Source organism: Mus musculus, chromosome 5 (genome assembly GCF_000001635.26).
Source record: "Mus musculus strain C57BL/6J chromosome 5, GRCm38.p6 C57BL/6J".
In the NCBI taxonomy this organism is placed as follows: domain Eukaryota; kingdom Metazoa; phylum Chordata; class Mammalia; order Rodentia; family Muridae; genus Mus; species Mus musculus.
The window spans coordinates 8,578,029-8,600,337 of NC_000071.6; the positions used below are offsets into that span (position 1 = coordinate 8,578,029).

General features: G+C 37.2%; 2 protein-coding genes across 5 annotated transcripts in view; one reads left to right on the forward strand and one right to left on the reverse strand.

The window, feature by feature from the left end:
• The window catches only part of Rundc3b (RUN domain containing 3B), a 132,749-nt gene that overhangs the window by 87,693 nt on the left and 22,747 nt on the right, over positions 1 to 22,309 (reverse strand). For all 4 annotated transcript variants that reach the window (XM_006503578.3, NM_001359961.1, NM_198620.1 and 1 more), the window contains exon 3: positions 997 to 1,130. In XM_006503578.3, the coding sequence (XP_006503641.1) occupies positions 997 to 1,130 (134 nt within the window). The remainder of the gene's footprint in view (positions 1 to 996; positions 1,131 to 22,309) is intronic.
• Abcb1a (ATP-binding cassette, sub-family B (MDR/TAP), member 1A) overlaps positions 1 to 22,309 on the forward strand; it is a 181,485-nt gene that overhangs the window by 10,938 nt on the left and 148,238 nt on the right. The window lies entirely within an intron of this gene.

A 22,309-nucleotide genomic window follows, 5' to 3' on the forward strand; every position in this document is an offset into this window, starting at 1 on the left:
GTCTGAGAGTACAGGCATGCATAATCTTGCCCAGTCATATTGTACATTTTCATACACTACTGCCTAGTTGATACTTAGTCAAAGATTAAACTGACTAGATTAAAGATGCCTCCAGAACCTACATTGGGAGCCCTGTCTGCAACCCTATTGGTGGAACAACAATATGAACTAATCAGTACCCTGAGAAATTGTGACTCTAGCTGCATATGTATCAGAAGATGGCCTAGTTGGCCATCATTGGAAAGAGAGGCCCCTTGGTCTAGCAAACTTTATATGCCCCAGTACAGGGAAAAGCCAGGGCCAAGAAGTGGGAGTGGGTGGGTAGGGGAGCACGGTGGGGGGCAGGGGGAGGGTATAGGGAACTTTGGGATAGCATTTGAAATGTAAATAAAGAAAATATCCAATTAAAAAAGGAAAAAAAATAAATCTAAAAAAAAATGCCTCCAGCAGATATTCTAAGTAAAACTGCCTTTTAAATACAAACTACCTGGTAGGAAAGTACTCAGTGGCTACTTGGGCCATTTGATGCCACTGCCTTCCTTTGTGTGAGTCACCATTGTTTATGCATTAGTAATGTAAATGTTAACACAGTGAAAAGAAAAGGAACACACTTTGGAGATTACAGACCCCCAAAGAAAGGCCTTTGAAGACACCCAGGATTCCTGGATGTCACCCTGTAGACCAGGCTGGCCTTGAAGTCAGAGGTTCACCTTGCTCTTCTGAAAGGAAACTGTAGTGAGTAGGCTCCCATCTCTCTGCTAGTCAAGCTGCAACAGTGGTCATTCAACAAACAGTATCGAAAACAAGTACACACAGTGAAATAAAAATAAAAGAAAGAGCCTCTAAAGGATGTCAACAACTTGGGTAATGTGCAAATTCCCAAAACAACAACATAACAACAACAAAACTTTTTTCCAATACGGAGTTCAAATATTTTCAGTTCATATAAAATAGCTTCTAATTAGATTAGACATACTTCATATTATCAAGTCTTACCTTAGCTCTGGAGGAGCTGACATTTTCCATATTTTCAATACTACAGATACAGTTTTGTGAAACTTTCCGGCAAGCCACTCTGATATAGTCCCAGAAGCTACGTGGGCTTTCATAGCCAAACCATGTTACTTGACCTTCAGAAGATAAATCAAAACACAGGATAAATAAAGCTAGTCTAGAAAATTAAAAATGCAAGAACAGTAAGCCCTCCTCTAGCTAGAAAACTAAGCCTGGTGAGTGTGGCCTGTTCCCCTTGATTTTTACCTTCATTCTTTCCAAACACAAGCAACTTACAGTATCTAAGATGAGCAAGAGCCTAAATGAATGTACTCACTTTTCATCTTCAGAGTTGTAGAATTGATTAAGAAAACTTAAGTTTGAACAATCTGGCTCAAGAACTTTTAACCTTAAAATAAATATACATTTTTAAGTTTAACATGTCTTCAAATGATAAACAAATATGTTTTGAAAGAACAGTGTTCTATTTCTGCCTCAACATGTTACAGTTTATACATTTTTTTCCTGAACACTGGAAACAGCATTCCAGTATCAACACATTCATCAGTTTAATGACACGGACTAAATTTCTGCTCTATGGAACAGATCTTCTTTGCTTTAACTTCCAATTTTTAAAAGCATTTTTCCTCACAGATGAACTTTTTTATTTAAGTACTCTTTTCAGTTTTTGAGAGTATACTGCAGTTACATTATTTTCCCCATCTCTTTCCTCCCTCCAAACCTTGACACAGAGCCACCTTCTTTGCTGTCTTTCAAATTAACCGGCTCAGTCCCTATAGTGTTTAACAACCACTTTGGAAAGTATGATAAACCTTGGCCAAATTGTTTAAAAGTTCTAGTATAGTTCTACAGGAAAACTCCAAGGTCAAATTTCTTAAATCATACTCAAAACAAAAGACATTTCCTTTTCTCATGAGCAAACCCTGAACTCCCCCATAGGACACTGTCTGACATCATTCCAAACAACTAGATCCTTTATTAAAGTACACAACCAGCACACAGAATAATATTTCATGCAAAATCAAATGAAGGTTTATAGAGTTGTGCCACATCTATCTTACCTCAGATTGTTACAGTTTAACAAATATTAAAATTGGAAACATCAGAGAGAATCTATTACATCAAACTACAGCTATAAAATGTTCCAATATTAAAATGCAAATAAGAATAGAATGCTTGCTCTCAAAATAATAATGTCAATTATTAATGTTTAAGTTTTAAGTTTTGCTATGTTGTTTATTATTTGTAGAACCAAAAATTTACTAACATAATAACAATTTTCATGAGATACCATTAAAGAAAAATAACCTATAACATAATTAGACGTATGCCAAAAGCTTAATCAATCCCTCATATAATGTGAAGAGATCTCCTGAGTCTATTTAGACTCGGTTTATGACAGTTAGTACACTAGCTAATATTCTCTTACTATGGTTACTATTTTCACTCCACTGCAAGAGGTCATGGGAAAATGTTTGACTTAAATTATATATTTACTTGAAGGATATTAAGTGTTTTAATCATAATTAATCATCTTATTCTAGACTGAGTAAAAGCGACCAGGCACAAACAGACCAAACAAGAATCCACTGGATTCCATGTTATCCATAGACAAGTTTTAACAATGTTTTCATTTTATGGATGGAAAAAGAGGTGTTCAAAGACTGCCACAACCAAGCATTTATTTTTCTTCTAGCCTCACGAGTCTGAATGATGGAGGAGAATCAGTTAGTTGGTTTCCCTGTTGGTTTTGAATTCTCATTGACAGTCCCAGAAGGAAGGGGTAGTGGGAACATAAGGAAACACACTGTATCTGGGACTTTCTCACATAATATTTAAATCCTTAGTACACCTGCTCTCTTCCTGTAAATAATGAGGAAAAAAGCAGCTTTGCCAGTCTCTGTGAGTTTATATGTATATCAGTCCTGTTGTATGTGAAACACAGTGTTCCATTAGTCATCCATCACCTTTGGCTCTTAGTATCATTCAATTTCTTCTTCTGCATAGATCCCTGGACCTTGAGAGGACAGGTATAATGAAGACATTTCATTTAGAACTGGTTATTCCAAAGTCTCTCTCTGCACACTGTCCAACTGTGGCTCTCTGAATTAATTTACAGCTATGGAAAAAAGAAGCTTTTCTGATGAGGGTTGAACAAGGATCTATGGATCTAACTGTATTGCATTAGGAGATATTTTACTAATATATTCCTTTGGCAAAATCACAGTATTAGGTTTCTCTTAGTGTCATGGCCTATCTAGTTTCAGGTTCTTGACCACTTTAGCAATGACAATTCATCTCATGGAGTAAGCCTTAAATCCATTCAAAGAGATTTTGGTTGCTTCCAAAACATTGTACAGTACATGGTGTAAGCACTGTCATGTTAAAGGCCATATGGATTATATGCAGCGTCTATGGATGGTTACTCTTCTACTCCCACAGTATACAGAGTACCTTCCAGCACTACGAACATTAGCAGAGGTGAAGCTTCTAGTTAGGCACAGCTGGGCCTCTCTGTGTTTGATTACATTAATAGGCGTTGTCTTCAGCAGTAGGGTCTTAACATTGTTGTGAAGAGCAACTAGCAGCCTTGGCAATATCCTGTGGTATTTGGAAGGTTGAGCTAGATTTTAACAATGACTCAACAGGATGTAACCAATTTCTGGCACTTGAGGATTCCTTGTTGATATAAGATGCCTAGGTGGGGACATTGTCTCCCCCATTATCCGGTAACTTCATTTAGATGCCTTTCATATATGTATGTATTCTAGGAACCTTCTACAATGGTAGGTTTCTAAACGTTTTTTTCTCAAATAACCTTTAGTGTTAGTTGTCCCTCGCCACATCCCTCCTTTACCCTGCTCTCCCATCTCCTTCTGTATTTAATCCTATGGTTCTAGTGCCTCCTCTTCTCTCCATAAGACGATATTCTATCTTCCCTCTCCTTCTCCAGGTCCCTTATTAACTACATGGTTTGTGGTTATTCAGATTCTTGGACACATATGGAAAGCTTAAAAGTTACTATACACACATAAGACAGAACATACAATATTTGCCTTTTGGGTCTCTGTTAGCTCAATCAGTATGATTTTTTTCTACATCTATCCATTTACCTGAGAATGTCGTAGTTTCATTTTTACTAACAGCTGTATAATATTCCATTGTATAAACATACCCCATCCGTTTTTATTACCTATTCATCAGTTGATGGTCATTTAGGCTGTTTCCAATTTCTGGCTATTATAAATAATGCAGCAATGAACATAGATTAATAAATATCTCAGTAAAAGGGGATAGAGTCCATTGGGTATATGCCAAGAAGTGGTAATTTGATTTTGAGGTAGCACCACACTGGTTTCCATCATGGCTATATAAGTTTGCATTCTCACCAACAATGACTGTTTCCTATTCTCCATGTCTTCTCTAGCTTATATTCATTCTCATTTGTTTTATTGATCTTAGAAATTCTGACTGATATAAGATGAAATCACAAAGTAGTTTTAATTTGCATTTCCCCGATGACTAAGGATGTTAAACATTTCTTTAATGGTTTCTCAGTCATTTGTGCTTTCTCTTTTGAGGACTTTGCTTAGTTCTATAACCTGTTTTTAAATTGGATAATCTGTTTCCTTAATGTTCAAGTTTTCTAATTCTTTATATATGCTAAATACTAACCTCTCTCTCTCTTTCTCTCTCATTATATATATATGTGTGTACTTTGTTCATGATGTATCTTTTGACATATAAAATATTTTCAGCTACATGAAGTCCCATTTATTGATTGTTCACTTTAGTGCCTATGCTATCAGTGTCCTATTCAAGAAGTCCTTTCCTGTGTCAATGACTTCAAGCCTTTTCTCCTCTTTCTCTTTTATTAGATTCAGAATATCTGGTCTTATGTTGATGTTCTTTATCCTCTTGGAGTTTTGTTCAGTGTGATACAGACAGATTTGCATTCTTCCACATCCAGTTTGACCAGCACAATTTGTTGAAGATGGTGACTTTTCTCCTGTGTTTATTTTTGGCTTATCAAAAATCAGGTGTCTATAGGTTATGTAGAATCCCATCTTGATCTTCAGTTCAATTCCATTGGTCAACATGTCTGTTTTTATGCCAATAGCATGCTGTTTCATTACTGTAATACAACCTGAAATCAGAAGGATTGTTACATCTTCTGGTGTCTTCTTCAATTTCTTTCTTCAGTATCTTAAAAGTTTTACTATGTAACTATATCACTTGCTTGATTAGAGTTATTCCAAGATTACTTGTTGTTGTTGCTATTGTTAATAATAATATTAACAATATTATTATTAGTAATATTTCCCTGGCTTCTATCTCAATATGTTTGTCATAAGTGTGTGTGTGTGTGTGTGTATGTGTGTACAAAAGCTACATTTTTTGTATCTTGTTATTTTTGTTGAAAATGTTTATCAACTGTAGAAGTTTCCTGGTGAAGTTTTTAAGAGCCTTTATGTATAAAAGCTTATCAATTGCAAATAGAGGTACTCTGTCTTCTTCATTTCCTATTTGTACCCCTTGATTTTTTTCAGTAGTCTGACTGTGCTACCCAAGACTTCCAATACTATATCAAGTAGGTATGGATAGAGTGAATATCCTAATTTCAGTTGAAATGCTTTGTGTTTCTCACTGCTTAAGTTGCTGGCTGTAAGCTTGCTCTTAATTGGCTTCACTATGCTGAGGTCGTTTGTAGCCCTAGTCTATCCAAATATTTTATCATATAAGGGTGCTGGATTTTGTAAACGTCATCTAGTGAGATGATCATGTGTTTTGCCTTTTTTGGATTACATTGGACTGATGTTGAACAATTCCTGCATCTTTGGGGTGAAGACAACTTGATCATGGTAGATGATCTTTTTCATGGCTTCTTGGACTTGGTTTGCAATATTTTATTATCATATGTTGCAAGGAATTTCTTTTCTGGTCCTGTCTATTTGGTGTTCTTTATGCTTCTTCAACCTTGAATGACATTTTGTTTGTTTATTTAAGTTTTTTTGAGACAAGGTTTCTGTGTGTAACCTTGGCTTCCTGGAATTTGCTCTGTAGACCAGGTTGGTCTTGACCTCAAGAGATCCACCTGCCACTGAAGACTGAGCAGCTTGATGGGCAGCTTTGGATCGGGGCAATTTTATACTGTAATTTTGTTAAAACTCTTTTTTGTGCCTTTGACCTGGGTTTCTTCTTCCTCATCTAATTCTATTATTTGTTGGTTTGGTCTTTTCATAATATCCCAGATTTCCTGGATGTTTTGTGTCTGGGTTTTATATATTCAACATCCCTGACTGAGCTATCTAGTCTATCTTGTCTTTAAGACCTAAAATTCTCTCTTCCATGTCTTTTAACCTGTTGGTGAGGCTTAACTCTGAGGATTTTTTAAAAAATTTGACGTCCAATATTAGACATTTATTCATGTCCTCTTTAAGGCACTTGAACAAATTCATAATTGCTATTTTGAGATCTTTATCTTGAGCATAGACTAATTTGTTTTTGTAGGGCCTATTGCAATAAGGTCGCTGGCTTCTAGAGGAGGCATATTATCTTCAGTGTTCATGTGCTAGGATCTAGGCAACTGGGAATCCTTAGGGATCTAGGAATCCTTAGTGGAGAATGTTCCTATACATTGGCAAGTATTAACAAAGCAATGACATTGTGCTTAAAAAGAAAGGTTGGAAGAGATGGTAGGAAAGAACTAGGGGGTCCATACAGAACCTGAGAACTCAGCAAATGAAGGAGAGCTGTGGAGAGGAGCTCTTTCTGGAAGGCTGCAGTAAGATGAGGAATAACTCTGGAGAGACCAGAGTAAGAACAGGAAGGACAGTAAAAGTCACTTGACTTGTCCCTAGATAGTATGGCCACTGGGTATCTCTGGTAGAAACAATTTCTGAGGATCATCAGGTGTCACAAAGTAATGAACTGGGATAGAAGGAACAGCTGAGACAGGAAAGAGGCAGGAGAGCCTGATTATCCACCAAGAGGCAGAGTTCCCTGGGAATGGCAGTTTCATGAGAGCTCATACTGCAATTTAGCTAAAAATAAAGCAATGCTTTTCTATTCTGTCATTTCCATCATTTCATAGGTTGTGATCTTAAAATGTATTATATACAACTTTTCTTCAACTTCTAGAAGGCTGCTTTAAAATGCTATTTATAAGTTGGATGTGATGAGTCATAACTAGTCGCAGAGGGTCTGTGAGTTTGAGAAAAGGCTAGGCTATTTAGCAAATTCAAGGCCAGCATGGGCTATGGAGAAGAATCCTGTCTTCAAAAAACATAAAACAACAAAAAACCCAAACAAAACCAAAAAACAAACAAACAAACCAAACCAAACCAAACAAACAAACAAAAAAGCAAGCCAGCACAGAGCATATCTTTAATCCCAGCACTGCCTAGGCAGAGACAAGAAGGCCTTTGTGAGTCTAAGGTCAGCCTGGCTTACATAGTCTGGCTAGCCAGGAATATATAGTGAGATACTGTATTAAAAATATAAAGCTCCTTAGTTACTTTCTCTAGCTCCTCCATTGGGGGCCCTGTGTTCCATCCAATAGCTGACTGAGAGCATCTACTTCTGTATTTGCCAAGCACTGGCATAGCCTCACAAGAGACAGATAATTCTGAGCTGAAGGGGCCTGCATCCCTATAGGAGGAAAAACAATATGAACTAATCAGTTTTCCCAGAGCTTGTGCTGCATATATAGCAGAAGATGGTTAGTTGGCTATCATTAATTAGGAGGAGAGGCCCTTAGTCTTATGAAGATTATATGCCCCAATACAGAGAAATGTCAGGGCCAGGAGGTGGGAGTGTATGGATTAGGGAGCAGGGTGGGAAGAGGGTATAGGGGACTTTCAGGATAGCATTTGAAATGTAAATGAAGAAAATATCTAATAAAAATATATAAAGCAACGTGTCTCTATCTGCATATATAGCAGAGGATGGCCTAGTTGGCCATCAGTGGGAGAAGAGGCCCTTGATCTTGCCAAAGTATAGGGCCCCAGTATAGGGGAATGCCAGGACCAGGAAGTGGGAGTGGGTGGGTTGGGGAGCAGAGGGAGGGAGGAGGTTATAGGGGATTTTCTGAGGGAGACTAGGAAAGGGGATAGCATTTGAAATGTAAATGAAGAAAACATCTAATAAAAGAATCTTTAAAAATATAGAAAGCAAAGTAAGATATAGTTAATATATCTAAACACACACACACACACACACAGAGAGAGAGAGAGAGAGAGAGAGAGAGAGAGAGAGAGAGAGAGAGAATTAAAGAAAATGCTATTTATAAGTAGATTGTTGTGAGGAGTAGTGTTTGTGGACCCAACAATTTAAAAATTGGGAATACCTAAATCATTCAAATGTTCTTTAAGTTTTTAAATCAAAATTTCTTTAAAACAAATAAATATATAATTTTAATAAAAAGGGATTAGACTATATAAACAATGACAACTACATAAATAAATGTATAAAATGCAACTGTCAATGAATAGAAATTAATACTTTCCATAGAGTTAAAGTATTTAAATTTATATGAACAAAACAATTCTAAATTATATCAAATATAATTGAACATATAGTCATTTCAGTTTGATGTAAGGCATCAAAAAAAGCAAAATTTAAAGTAAAAGTATAGTATATATGCAAATACAATAAACTTTCTGAACTAGTTATTCCACTCCGAATATTATGGTATCAGAATGGTTATAGATTACAGCAGGAAATTAGCACTAGTCTGCTGATAGAGTATCTTGCAGTTAATTTCTATTTTTAAAGGGAGGGTGGGTAAAATTAGCACAAATTTACAAACAATTTAAGAAAAGCACCTCACTAAAATTAGAAAATCAGAATAATGTATACTTGAGATTATGACACACTCCAAATATGAAGTCTCCTAAATTTTACCATCTTCTGTGTTCTACAAAATATAAATGTTTACTGTAAGAGGATATGTTAGAGCAGTAAAGTAACCAAAACTGTTAAAAAGTTTATATAATAAAATTTACAGGCATATCAAATATGACTTTTTGATGAAAGTTCCCTATACCCTCCCTCTGTTCTGCTCCCCTACCCACCCACTCCTGCTTCTTGGCCCTGGCATTCCCCTGTACAGGGGCATATAAAGTTTGCAATACCAAAGGGCCTCTCTTCCCAGTGATGGCCAACTAGGCCATCTTCTGCTACATATGCAGCTGGAGATACGAGCTCTGGGGATAACTGGTTAGTTCATTTTGTTGTTCCACCTACAGTGTTGCAGACCCCTTCAGCTCCTTGGGTGCTTTCTCTAGCTTCTCCATTGGGGGCCCTGTGTTCCATTTTATAGATGACTGTGAGCATCCACTTCTGTATTTGCCAGACACTGGCATAGCCTCATAGGAGACTCTATACAGGGTCCCAAAAGCAAAATCTTTCTGGCATATGCAACAGTATCTGGGTTTGGTGGTTATTTATGGGATGGATCCCTGGATGGGGCAATCTTTGGATGGTCCTTCCTTCCCTCTCAGCTTCCTAACTTTGTCTCTGTAACTCCTTCCGTGGATATTTTGTCCCCTATTCTAAGAAGAAACAAAGTATCCACACTTTGGTCTTCCTTATTCTTGAGTTTCATGTGTTTCGCAAATTGTATCTTGGGTATTCTAAGTTTCTGGGCTCATATGCTCTTATCATTGAGTACATATCATGTGTGTTCTTTGTGACTGGGTTATCTCACTCAGGATGATATCCTCCAGATACAACCATTTGCCTAAGAATTTCATGAATTCATTGTTTTTAATTGCTGAGTAGTACTCTATTGTGTAAATGTACCACATTTTCTGTATCCATTCCTCTGTTGAGGGACATCTGGGTTCTTTCCAGCTTCTGGCTATTATAAATAAGGCTGCTATGAACATAGCTTCCTTATTAAAAGTTGGATCATCTTCTGAGTATATGCCCAGGAGAGGTATTGCTGGATCTACAGGTAGTACTATGTCCAATTTTTTGAGGAACCGTCAGACTGATTTCCAGGGTGGTTGTATCAGCTTGCAATCCCACCAACAACGGTGGAATGTTCCTCTTTCTCCACATCCTTGCCAGCATCTGCTGTCACCTGAATTTTTGATTATAGCCATTCTGACTGGTGTGAGGTGGAATCTCAGGGTTGTTTTGATTTACATTTCCCTAATGATTAAGGATGTTGAACATTTTTTCAGGTGTTTCTCAGTGATTCGGTATTCTTCAGTTGATAATTCTTTGTTTAGCTCTGTACCTGATTTTTTAATGGGGTTATTTGATTTTCTGGAGTCCAGCTTCTTGAGCTCTTTGTATATATCGGATATTAGTCCCCTATCGGATTTAGGATTGGTAAAGATCCCTTTGCAGTCCGTTGGTGGCCTTTTTGTCTTATTGACAGTGTCTTTTGCCTTAGAGAAGCTTTGCAATTTTATGAGGTCCCATTTGTCAATATTCGATCTTGCAGCACAAGCCATTGCTGTTCTGTTCAGAAATTTTTCCCCTGTGCCCATATCTTTGAGGCTTTTCCCCACTTTCTCCTCTATAAGTTTCAGTGTGTATGGTTTTATCTAGAGTTCCTTGATCAACTTAGACTTGAGCTTCGTACATGGAGATAAGAATGGATCAATTCACATTCTTCTACATGATAACTGCCAGTTGTGCCAGCACCATTTGTTGAAAATGCTGTCTTTTTTCCACTGGATGGTTTTAGCTCCCTTGCCAAAGATTAAGTGACCATAGGTTTGTGGGTTCATTTCTGGGTCTTCAATTCTATTCCATTGACCTATCATCTGTTGCTGTACCAGTACCATGCAGTTTTTTTTATCACAATTGCTCTGTAGTACAGCTTTAGATCAGGCATGGTGATTCCCCCAGAGGTTTGTTTTTTTTTTTTTTTTTTTTTTAATTGTTGAGAAGAGCTTTTGCTATCCTAGGTTTTTTGTTATTCCAGATGAATTTGCAAATTGCCCCTTCTAACTCAGTGAAAAATTGAGTTGGAATCTTGATGGGAATTGCATTGAATCTGTAGATTGCTTTCGGCAAGATGGTCATTTTTAGTATATTAATCCTGCCAATCCATGAGCATGGGAGATTGGAAAGAAAATTCTTAGAAGAAATCTACTGTTGATAGATCACACAATAAATACTATATACTCCCAAAAATAAAATAAAATGAAAATAATATTCACAAGAATAGAAACCCTGTAAAAACAAAAACTTGTACATGGATACTTCTTATACTTATTTTAAAGAACAAAATATATAAATAATGCAAATGTCCATTAACTAATGAATGGATACTGCATATATCAATATAAAGGAATACCATCCAATCACAAAAAAGGATGAAGTCCTGATATACAATAACATGGATTGAAAGCATTGTGCTGGCAAAGAAATAATATACAAAACCAATTAGAAAAACACATATTTAAAGAAATTTCTAGATCAAATAAATGTCTCAATAGTTTAACAGATTCCAGGGGATGTACAAAGGTGGAAAAGTCAGATGATAACTTAATTAACAGGTAGGAGCTTCTTTTAAGGGTGATAAAAATGTTCTGGAGATAGGCATCAGAGACCGTTACATAACTGCAAATATACTAAAATCAAATGGAAGGCATATTTTGGTTAAAACGGGACAATTTGTTTCATGAATTATGGTGATAATATAACATTGTCACCTGCAGTTAGAGTTGTAATTCTGGACATTTTCATTACTATTGCAACTTTATATCTGAATGCTTTATACCTTTGGTGAATGATGGGAAGACAAAGATGTAAGATGTAACCCCAAAAGTTGAAGGTATACACAGAAAAAGGCTAAGAATCATGGCAAGCTTTGTCCTTTTCTCCTTACTTTTCTTCCTTTTGTTTTTAACAGAAATATAAGGAAATCCAGGCAGTCGATATGATAGAACAGAGTAAAATTTTACTGTGAAGCATCTACTCAAACAGCATCAGGGAAAAAAAAGAAAAGAAAACAGACAAGGGCTCTAAAGAAAGCACAGGAAGGTAATGGAGATTGAAAATAGTAAATGAACAGGATAGAAGTTAAGTGATTCTCAGGTTTTCTAGTTACTAACTTTTACTCCACAGTTTGTTTAGAAACTAAGAGTTTCTATTTTTAGAATCTACAGTTACACTATTGTACCTTAAGTTTACTAAGACACATTAATAACTATTTTATTTTCTGTAAGATTAAAGATATTAAACCTAATTTTCCATTAAACATAAAGCCCTATGCTTAAGAAGTTATTTAATTATGACATTTAACTTTAAAAAAAATCTGCTGAGACTTTCTTTTATTTCCAAGCACATAACTTAAAAGGACATTTCTCTGAGTGGCCTTGTCCATTGTCTAAACACCAAGACCTGGCAATTGGAGCAGTTTCTTATCTCTGGTATCGTGTTTTTGCATGGGTCTATGGGCTCTTATTGGATAACTTCTGTTCATGTTGCTACAGAAACAATTCAAGTCTCATTTATGTGCAAACCAGGAATCAAAAGTTGGAAAGCCTTCAGAAACAAACAAAGAAAACTCAAAAACCAAATGGACAGGTTTATCTTTACTTATTGTTTCTAAGAGTGTTTATACTCACTTCAAAAGATGGCCTCATAGGGAGGTGACTATTTACCATCTAAGTCAGGAAGCACTTTGAGGTTGAAGCCAAAGCTTAGGTACCAGAACAGTTTAGTTGGATTACAGAAATCATGTAGTGTCAAAGCACAGGAGTTCTAGCTCTTTTTAAGTGTCTGAAATCAAATGGTATTGAGGGTAGGAGGAATAGAGATTCTTGCTTCTGCATTAAATGTTCAATTTTCCAACAATTTTTTACTAAATATCTACCACATTACTGATAAAGATATTTGGACTACATCAACAGAGAGACAATGTTACTAATCCTGAAAAAGGACAATGCATTAGATAGACTTAAAAATTATACAGAGAAAAAGATGTCAGAAGTGTCAGGGGATGGTAAGAGATGGGTAGATGACTCACAGTTTTAAATATTGTGAGTGGAAGGCCTCACTGAGCAGTTTCCTAGTAAATTTTGGAGTTGACCATTCACATATTAGGAGATGTGGTCCCCTACACAGGAAAAGCCAGGCAATGATGTCTATGATGAAATGTACCTGGTACAGTCAAAAAGAAGATCAGGTGAAGGATAGCATGGTACCTTAAGGACAAAGGCAGATACATAGAACAACTGAGAAAACGTTTGGGATCAATATAAAACCTCAACTGAAAATGAGTCCACTATTTGTAAGAATAATGATCAGATTAATTCAAAAGAAATGACATGTCGCAGCTTTTTTTTCTATAATATGTGGTGCACTAGGCACTACATTATAGCTCTTTAGAATGCTGCAGACCTTTTCCACTTAACTATTTTCTATATCTTTAATAAATTCAACTACCAAATCACCCATAGAATTTTATAAGACTATTTGACTGCTTTACTAATATTTTTTGGTTTTCCAACTTACTAACTAGGTAATGAACAAAGTTACAAATCGCATTTAAAAAAAGTAAGCTGTGTTTTCTTGTAAGCCACTGTTATGCCTCTTTCCTACGTGAAACTTTCCCTCAATGAAGCAGAGATTACTAACTCCTTTTCATTACATCACAATTAGTAATACTTTTACAAAAACATTACTCAACTATACAACATTGTTAAATTATCTTCTTTATACCCTTTAAATCCAGGTGTAAAAAAATAGCATGCTTTATTAATTTTTGTAATCTAAACTATATCTAAACGGGTTACTTAATAACAGGAATAAATGGAATAAAAGAATATCATGAATGTGTGTATAATATTGGCAGGATTTAAAATGGAAAGAAAACCCAGAAAGTTCATACAAAGTAACAAAGCGGAGGCATCTGCTCCAGAGAAAGAACAGAGACTTCAAGCTATGACTCATTTCCCAAGTAGAGGAAACAAGTAACATTTAGCCAACAAAAACATGGAGAGGTAATAGCAAAGAACAGTTTCTTGGGACTTACTACAACACTCTGACAAGCTAGCCAACCTTCTAACCTACTGGGGATCAGAAGTTTTAATTTCATGTATTATAATGAAAATGCAGGATCTTACCCATGAGGGAATTATAAACTTATTTTAAAAAATTCATTGTTCCTAGATATTTGTATCAAATTTGGGAACACAGGTGACACATACTAGAAACAAAAGACTCATACCAATTCCACCATCAAAACCCTCTAGCATATTGATGCTATGTTGTGCACCTGCCAACCTGTAATCCCTAGTAACCACTGATCTAGTCTTGGACAATAGAGTTTAACACTTTGCAAAACATTATAAAAGTGAATTATATACCATTTAAGTTTTCATAATTTTGCTACACATATTTATCATTCATTTGATATTCATACATGTTGTAAGTAAAAATATATTTTGTATTGCTGAGTTTTTTCATTGTATATGATAACTATCCATTTATCATGTGGAAAAATATCCGAGCTGCCTCTGTTTTTTTACAAGTATAAATAAAGCTGCTCTAAACAGATTTTATAAAAATACAGTTTTTCATGTCTTTCAAGTAAAGTTCCAGCATTTCAGGGAAGTAAAAGTTTATTTATCTTAATACAAAATTCATAGATTTTCTTAAAGAGGCTATATAGTATTTTATACTACCAGCAATGCATGGCAGTTGTAGTTTCTCTTCATCTCTCAGAATTTGGTAAGTAACAGAAGGAGCTTGACGCGGTTTTGTGAGGTGGAATATGGACATAGATGCAGAGCTGGGAGACGGAACCATATCGTCAACCTAACTTCTGACCCCAGTCTTCACTGCAGACCACCAGTTTCTCAAATCACAGGGTTCAGGAGAGGTCTTCAGAAACCCTGCAGTATTTGTCTTCATGTGACTAAATTATTTTACTTTGCAGTTACAAAGATGCTCTCCAGGTTCACCAATGTTGCTGCTAATGGCAGGATTTCCTATTTCTTTAAAGATGAATAGTATTATATTGAGTACACAGAATACAATTTCTTTATCTATCTGTAGAAAAATACTTAAATTGATTCTATACCTTGGACAATGTGAACACCATAGCAAATAACATGAACACAAAGATATTTTCTTGACATATCCTATTGCTTTTGGATATATAGCCAACAATAGGATTACTTCATCATAAATTCTATTGTTAGTTGTTTTTGGACCCTCACAGTGTTTTCTATAGTAGTTTTACTAACCTATATTCTCACCAATATAGTAAATATATTTCTTTTTCTATACATCTTTGTCAGACTTGTTACAGATAACTGAAGGGACTAAAGACAGCTATCTGCCTGGGAGTGAGAAGAAGAGAAAGCCTCTTATAATAGTAACCTTGTAGTAGTTATTAATCTCACATTTGAAAGTTTAGCAGAAAAAGTCAAAGGACAATGAGATATGCTATCTTTGAATACGTAATAATTTTCTTTTTAATTTGTAAAATTATATTTCGTTTGTTCACATAGTGTGGGGGGGGGGCTGTGGGTGTCATAACACATGTGTAGAGGACAACTTGTGGAAGTAGGTTCTCTCCTAACATGTAAGTGACTGGAATAAATTTCAGTAGTCAGGTTTGGTTGCAAACACTTTGCCTCCTGAGCCATCTTGCTGGACTCATAAACATAAGAATTTTCTAACTACTTGAACTATCCAAAAATGTGATGAGCTGCCTTCCTAGTTTCCCAGAGATCATATGGTTAAAACAAAAGGGTATAAATCCACCAATTAGAAATACTAATGAGTGGGCTGGGTGTGGTGGTGCACAGCTTTAAGTCCCAGCACTTGGGAGGCAGAAGGAGACTGATCTCTGTGAGTTGGAAGTCCAGCTTGATCAATAAAGTGAGTTCCAGGACAATAGGGCTATATAGAGAAAGTCTGTCTTCCCCTGCCCCCCCAAAAGTAAGACAGACAGACAGACAGACAGACAGACCAAAAGTAAGATAGACAGACAGACTGGCAGAAAACAAGAGAAAGGAAAGAAAGAAGAAAAGACAAGGAGAAAAGAAAAAGATAGAAAAGAAAATACTGATAGTGCTTTGTCATTAGCCTAGAACATTTTGCACTTCTCAACCGATGGTCTCTTGTCCTGACTGCAGCAGTGCATAGAAATGCATGGTGAGGATGCAGTTATTGCTGAGAAGGCTAGAAGCTTGACTTGAGCAGAATACTTATGTGTGCAGCTTCTGCAGTGGCTTTAATAGAAGACACAAAGCCACATGAAAAAAGTGTCTTACTATACAGCTCAGGATGGCCTCAACTTCACAGTGCTCTTGCCTCAGCTCCTGAAGGTCTGGGATTACACGTGGGAGCTATTGAGCTCAATTTACACTTAAAATGACTACAGTTTAAATGGTACTGAACTGAAGAAACAGATCTCAGGCCCTACTATTTTTAATATTTTCTGATGAATTCTTCCTTTTCAACTATATTCTGGAAAAAGTAAGGCCATCATTTGATCAAGGGATTATTAGTACAAATAAGATTCATGTCAGATTGTAAAAGCTTCCATTTCTCTAATTATGAGTCTTTTAAAAAGAAATAAAAGTAGAGAATTTAGTCAGCTCTTCACTTTACCCATGGCAGCACGGCTTACACTATGTCTGGAGGTGATATTTATCTTTCTCTGGAAAAAAATTTAATGTACAAGCCAAATGTTCTTTATTTTAAAAACTAGTAGTAGTTTGATAAAAATAAGCCTTATAATCTGATAAAATTAGATGCTTCTAATTTGTACTTATATTGACATTGGGTGTTTTAATTTAAAAATAGCAGTAAATTTTAAGTAAATATTTACGATGTATAATAAAATATATAACCTCCCATGTGTAAAATAAATTTACTACATTACATTATTAAAAATAGGAATATATGAAGTTTCTAGGCACCTGAAACATTTAAATATTTCTTCCCAAAAATCATTTCAGGACCCATGTCTATTAACAACCACATAGTTGATTTATAGTAACTGTTTTAAAAACATGCTTTGAATTATTAACCTCATTTGACTTAAACCTGAAATACCTTACTATGTCCATGGAATTTTTGTTCTTGCTGTTTTATGGCACTAGAGAGTGATCCTAGGACCATGCTCCTGCTCAGAAAGCACACTACCACTGAACTATTACCTCAAGTTCAATTAGCTTCTTTCCTTATTCTATTAAAATTTATATTGATAAATGAACTAGACTGTATAGTTTCATTACAGTATTTCTCAGAAAAGACAATAACAAATTCGATTATCTGGAATGTTCATGATCCAATTTTGCTGAGGCACACCTTAGAAGATTTGTATTGGTTGTATGAAATGAATTCATTTACATTCATGAGTCTGCCCAGTTATTCAACATTCAATTTAAAATGCAAATTTTAAGGTAGTCTTAGATTTTTCTACTGATAATTTTTTAAAGTGTATTTTGTGAGATAATCATAAATGATAGTCAAGGGAAATTTCATAAGATAAAGTAGTTGTGAATACTAAGATACATTATGGCATATTTTATTTAATGTGCTGTTTGATCATAAATCTTGGTAATAAAATATAATTACCACAAAAATAACAATTCTAAAAATATTTGAAAATACATTCATATTCTTTGCTTTCATAAAAACATACTTTATATTAAATTTATTTTTAATATATTCACCATTGCTCTCTTCAGACACACCAGAAGAGGGCATCAGACCTTATTGCAGGTGATTGTGAGTCACCATGTGGCTGCTGGAAATTGAACTCAGGAACTCTGGAAGAACAATCAGCGCTCTTTTTTTTTTTATTAAGTATTTATTAAATTTAAATTTCCAATGCTATCCCACAAGTCCCCCTCTTGGTCCCCCACCCACCTCCCCACCCACCCACTCCCACTTCTTGGCCCTGGCGTTCCCCTGTACTGAGGCAGATAAAGTTTGCAAGACCAAGGGGCCTCTCTTTCCTCTGATGGCCGGCTAGGCCATCTTCTGATACATATGCAGCTAGAGACACGAGCTCTGGGGGGTACTGGTTAGTTCATATTGTTGTTCCACCTATAGGGTTGCAGATACCTTTAGCTCCTTGGGTACTTTCTCTAGCTCCTCCACTGGGGGCCCTGTGATCCATCCATTAGCTGACTGTGAGCATCCACTTCTGTGTTTGCTAGGCCCTGGCATAGTCTCACAAGAGACAGCTATATCTGGGTCCTTTCAGAAAAATCTTGCTAGTGTATGCAATGGTGCCAGCTTTGGAAGCTGATTATGGGATGGATCCCTGGATATGGCAGTCTCTAGATGGTCCATCCTTTCGTGTCAGCTCCAAACCGAGGAGTTACAGTCTCTGTACCTCCTTCCATGGGTGTTTTGTTCCCAATTCTAAGAAGGGGCAAAGTGTCCACACTTTGGTCTTCGTTCTTCCTGAGTTTCATGTGTTTAGCAAATTGTATGTTATATCTTGGGTATTCTAAGTTTCTGGGCTAATATCCACTTATCAGTGAGTACATATTGTGTGAGTTCTTTTGTGATTGGGTTACCTCACTCAGGATGATGCCCTCCAGTTCCATCCATTTGCCTAGGAATTTCATAAATTCATTCTTTTTAATAGCTGAGTAGTACTCCATTGTGTAAATGTACCACATTTTCTGTATCCATTCCTCTGTTGGGGGGCATCTGGGTTCTTTCCAGCTTCTGGCTATTATAAAGAAGGCTGCTATGAACATAGTGGAGCATGTGTCCTTCTTACTGGTTGGAACATCTTCTGGATATATGCCCAGGAGAGGTATTGCTGGATCTACAGGTAGTACTATGTCCAATTTTCTGAGGAACCGCCAGACTGATTTCCAGAGTGGTTGTACAAGCTTGCAATCCCACCAACAATGGAGGAGTGTTCCTCTTTTTCCACATCCTTGCCAGCATCTGCTGTCACCTGAATTTTTGATCTTAGCCATTCTGACTGGTGTGAGGTGGAATCTCAGGGTTGTTTTGATTTGCATTTCCCTGATGATTAAGGATGTTGAACATTTTTTCAGGTGCTTCTCAGCCATTCGGTATTCCTCAGGTGAGAATTCTTTTTTTTTTTTTTTTTTTTTTTTTTGATGTGATCAAGTAACAATCCTTTATTTTTAGATTTAAAATTGCCAGTCAGAAGACAGATTCATTTGAGCTTGCCACATGTTTTTCTTTCTAGTCCCTGGAGGACACAGAATAACCCAAGTCAACAAAAACCAAAGTCTTTATGTAGTAGATACGTGCTTTGACTATTTAGCAAGTAGTATGTTTGCTATCAAAAATGTGGATTTGTCCAGGAAACACTTAAAATGCACTGATGGTCGAGGGGAGTAAGAGGATGACTTTAAAGATTTTGTGTATGTGCATGAGTGTGTGTCACCCAGTGTGTGTAGTGCCCACAGAAGCCAGAAGAGGGTGTCAGAATCTAGAGTCAAGGTTTTTCTTTGTGTGTGTGTGTGTGTGTGTGTGTGTGTGTGAGTGCATGTGTGTGTGTGTGTGTGTGTGTGTGTGTGCATGTTTGTGTGTGCACAGTGGTGTATATGCTTGGAGCCGGGATTAGAGCATTGTGAGCCACCTGATGTGGGTGCTGGGAACTCGGGTCCTCTGCAAGAGCAGTATGAGCTCTTAAATACTTAGTATACTTTGCTTCTCTCTCTCTCCTCCACTGCCCGCCCCAATCCCCATCCCCTTACTGGTCACTTTCCTCCCTCCAAGCGGTGCCCTTTCTGCTCTCATGTCACAGGTATTACACTCTCTAATTCCCTTTTCCTCTTCATACTCTCTTACTTTCATATTCTAAATATATGTGCACACACACGCATGCACACTCACATGCATACACATATATACACATTGAAGTGTACACTGTGGACACAACATGCACACACACATACACACACGTACACACACACCACACAACGTTGACTCTAGATTCTGGATTTGAGAGGATGCACAGGACACGTGGTTTTTTGTTTTGCTTTGTTTTTTTGTTTTTTGTCTGTCTGGATCTCCAGATCCTCCCTCTGCCTCTCTCCTGTTCTTTTCTGGCACTGACTCCTTATCTTGGTTTTCTGTTTACTTTCTGGGTTATGGGATGAAACTCCAGTCTTTAATTCTGGGGTGTCCTTACTCTTGTCTGTTTCTCTCATTAGGTAGTCACAATTTTGTCTGATTACTTACTCTAGGAGGCACCTGTCCTATCTCCATGGTTACAGTCTAGTCTTTTTTCATAGCTGTACCCATCCTTCTGGGCCTGAAGGCATCCTGGATGTGATGGCTTCCTGTGGTTTCAACCCTGATGACCTCTTGTCCCTCTGTAGAATCACATCCCACATCTCTGACCTCTGGCGTTATCACTGTCATATCTGAAGAGCTGACGATCTTTGAGGTACTGTCTAAATGTCATGTGCCACAATTATATTTGCATCCTAAAATATTAGGCGAAAGAGGGCTTTGGTCCAGCTGTTGTAACTAGAACCAGACCCTGTATTTAGCAGGAAGATGCTGCCACCGTAGTTCTCTTGATTACACAGACTGTGATAGGACTAGGATTTGGCTTCCTACTTAGATGATGCTTTCATTCCAGACATGTAGGTCTCTTTGGCTTGTTTTCCTTTCTACCCTCCCTCCCTCCCTCCCTCCCTCCCTCCCTCCCTCCCTCCCTCCCTTCCTTCCTCTCCCTTCCTTCCTTCCTTCCTTCCTTCCTTCCTTCCTTCCTTCCTTCCTTCCTTCCTTCCTTCCTTCCTCCTTTTCTTCCTACCTTCTGAATTTGTTTGAATGACAGCTAAAGTCCTGTTCTACTCAGGCCTTGGCTGCTGGATCCAGCTCTGTTCATGGTATCCAGGATGAACTGTGGCAGGTGTGTCCAGTGTATATGGAATTCTTCACCAATGAGAATCTTTGAGATGTTCAGGTAGTTTGTATAAGCCAATGTGTTAGTCAAGAACTTAAAAATGTTCAAAAAATAAGGGAATGCTAAGGATAAATATGAATGTGGTAACAATGTTTTACATTTAATTTTTATGTGTCTGTGTGTGTGTGTAAGTGAATGTCACATGTATGTATGACTTCATGGAGGCCAGAACACGGTGTCATATTTCACTTGCTGCTCTTCCATTTGAACTGGAATTTGGGCTGGGATCTTGGGGAAAACACTAAGTACAGTTGAACCATCTCTCCAAGCTCAATATCTTTCATAAGAAGACCTACAGTTAAAAACTTCTGGTAGCAGAAGGTAATAAGAAAGCCACCTACCAAGAAGGTACTTGATAAGACATTGCTTCGTTATCTTTATCTTAATGACTTGTAAATTCTTTTTTTTTAAATATTTTTTATTAGGTATTTTCCTCATTTACATTTCCAATGCTATCCCAAAAGTCCCCCATACCCTCCCTCCACTCCCCTACCCACCTACTCCCACTGTTTGGCCCTGGCGTTCCCCTGTACTGAGGCATATAAAGTTTGCAAGTCCAATGGGCCTCTCTTTCCATTGATGGCTGACTAGGCCATCTTTTTTTTTTCCATTTTTTATTAGGTATTTAGCTCATTTACATTTCCAATGCTATAGCAAAAGTCCCCCATACCCACCCACCCCCACTCCCCTACCCACCCACTCCCCCTTTTTGGCCCTGGCGTTCCCCTGTACTGGGGCATATAAAGTTTGCGTGTCCAATGGGCCTCTCTTTCCAGTGATGGCCGACTAGGCCATCTTTTGATACATATGCAGCTAGAGTCAAGAGCTCCGGGGTACTGGTTAGTTCATAATATTGTTCCACCTATAGGGTTGCAGATCCCTTTAGCTCCTTGGGTACTTTCTCTGGCTCCTCCATTGGGGGCCCTGTGATCCATCCAATAGCTGACTGTGAGCATCCACTTATATGTTTGCTAGGCCCCAGCATAGTCTCACAAGAGACAGCTATATCTAGGTCCTTTCAGCAAAATCTTGCTAGTGTATGCAATAGTGTCAGCGTTTGGAAGCTGATTATGGGATGGATCCCTGGATATGGCAGTCTCTAGATGGTCCATCCTTTTGTCTCAGCTCCAAACTTTGTCTCTGTAACTCCTTCCATGGGTGTTTTGTTCCTAATTCTAAGAAGGGGCAAAGTGTCCACACTTTGGTCTTCGTTCTTCTTGAGTTTCATGTGTTTTGCAAATTGTATCTTATATCTTGGGTATCCTAAGTTTCTGGGCTAATATCCACTTATCAGTGAGTACATATTGTGTGAGTTTCTTTGTGAATGTGTTACCTCACTCAGGATGATGCCCTCCAGGTCCATCCATTTGGCTAGGAATTTCATAAATT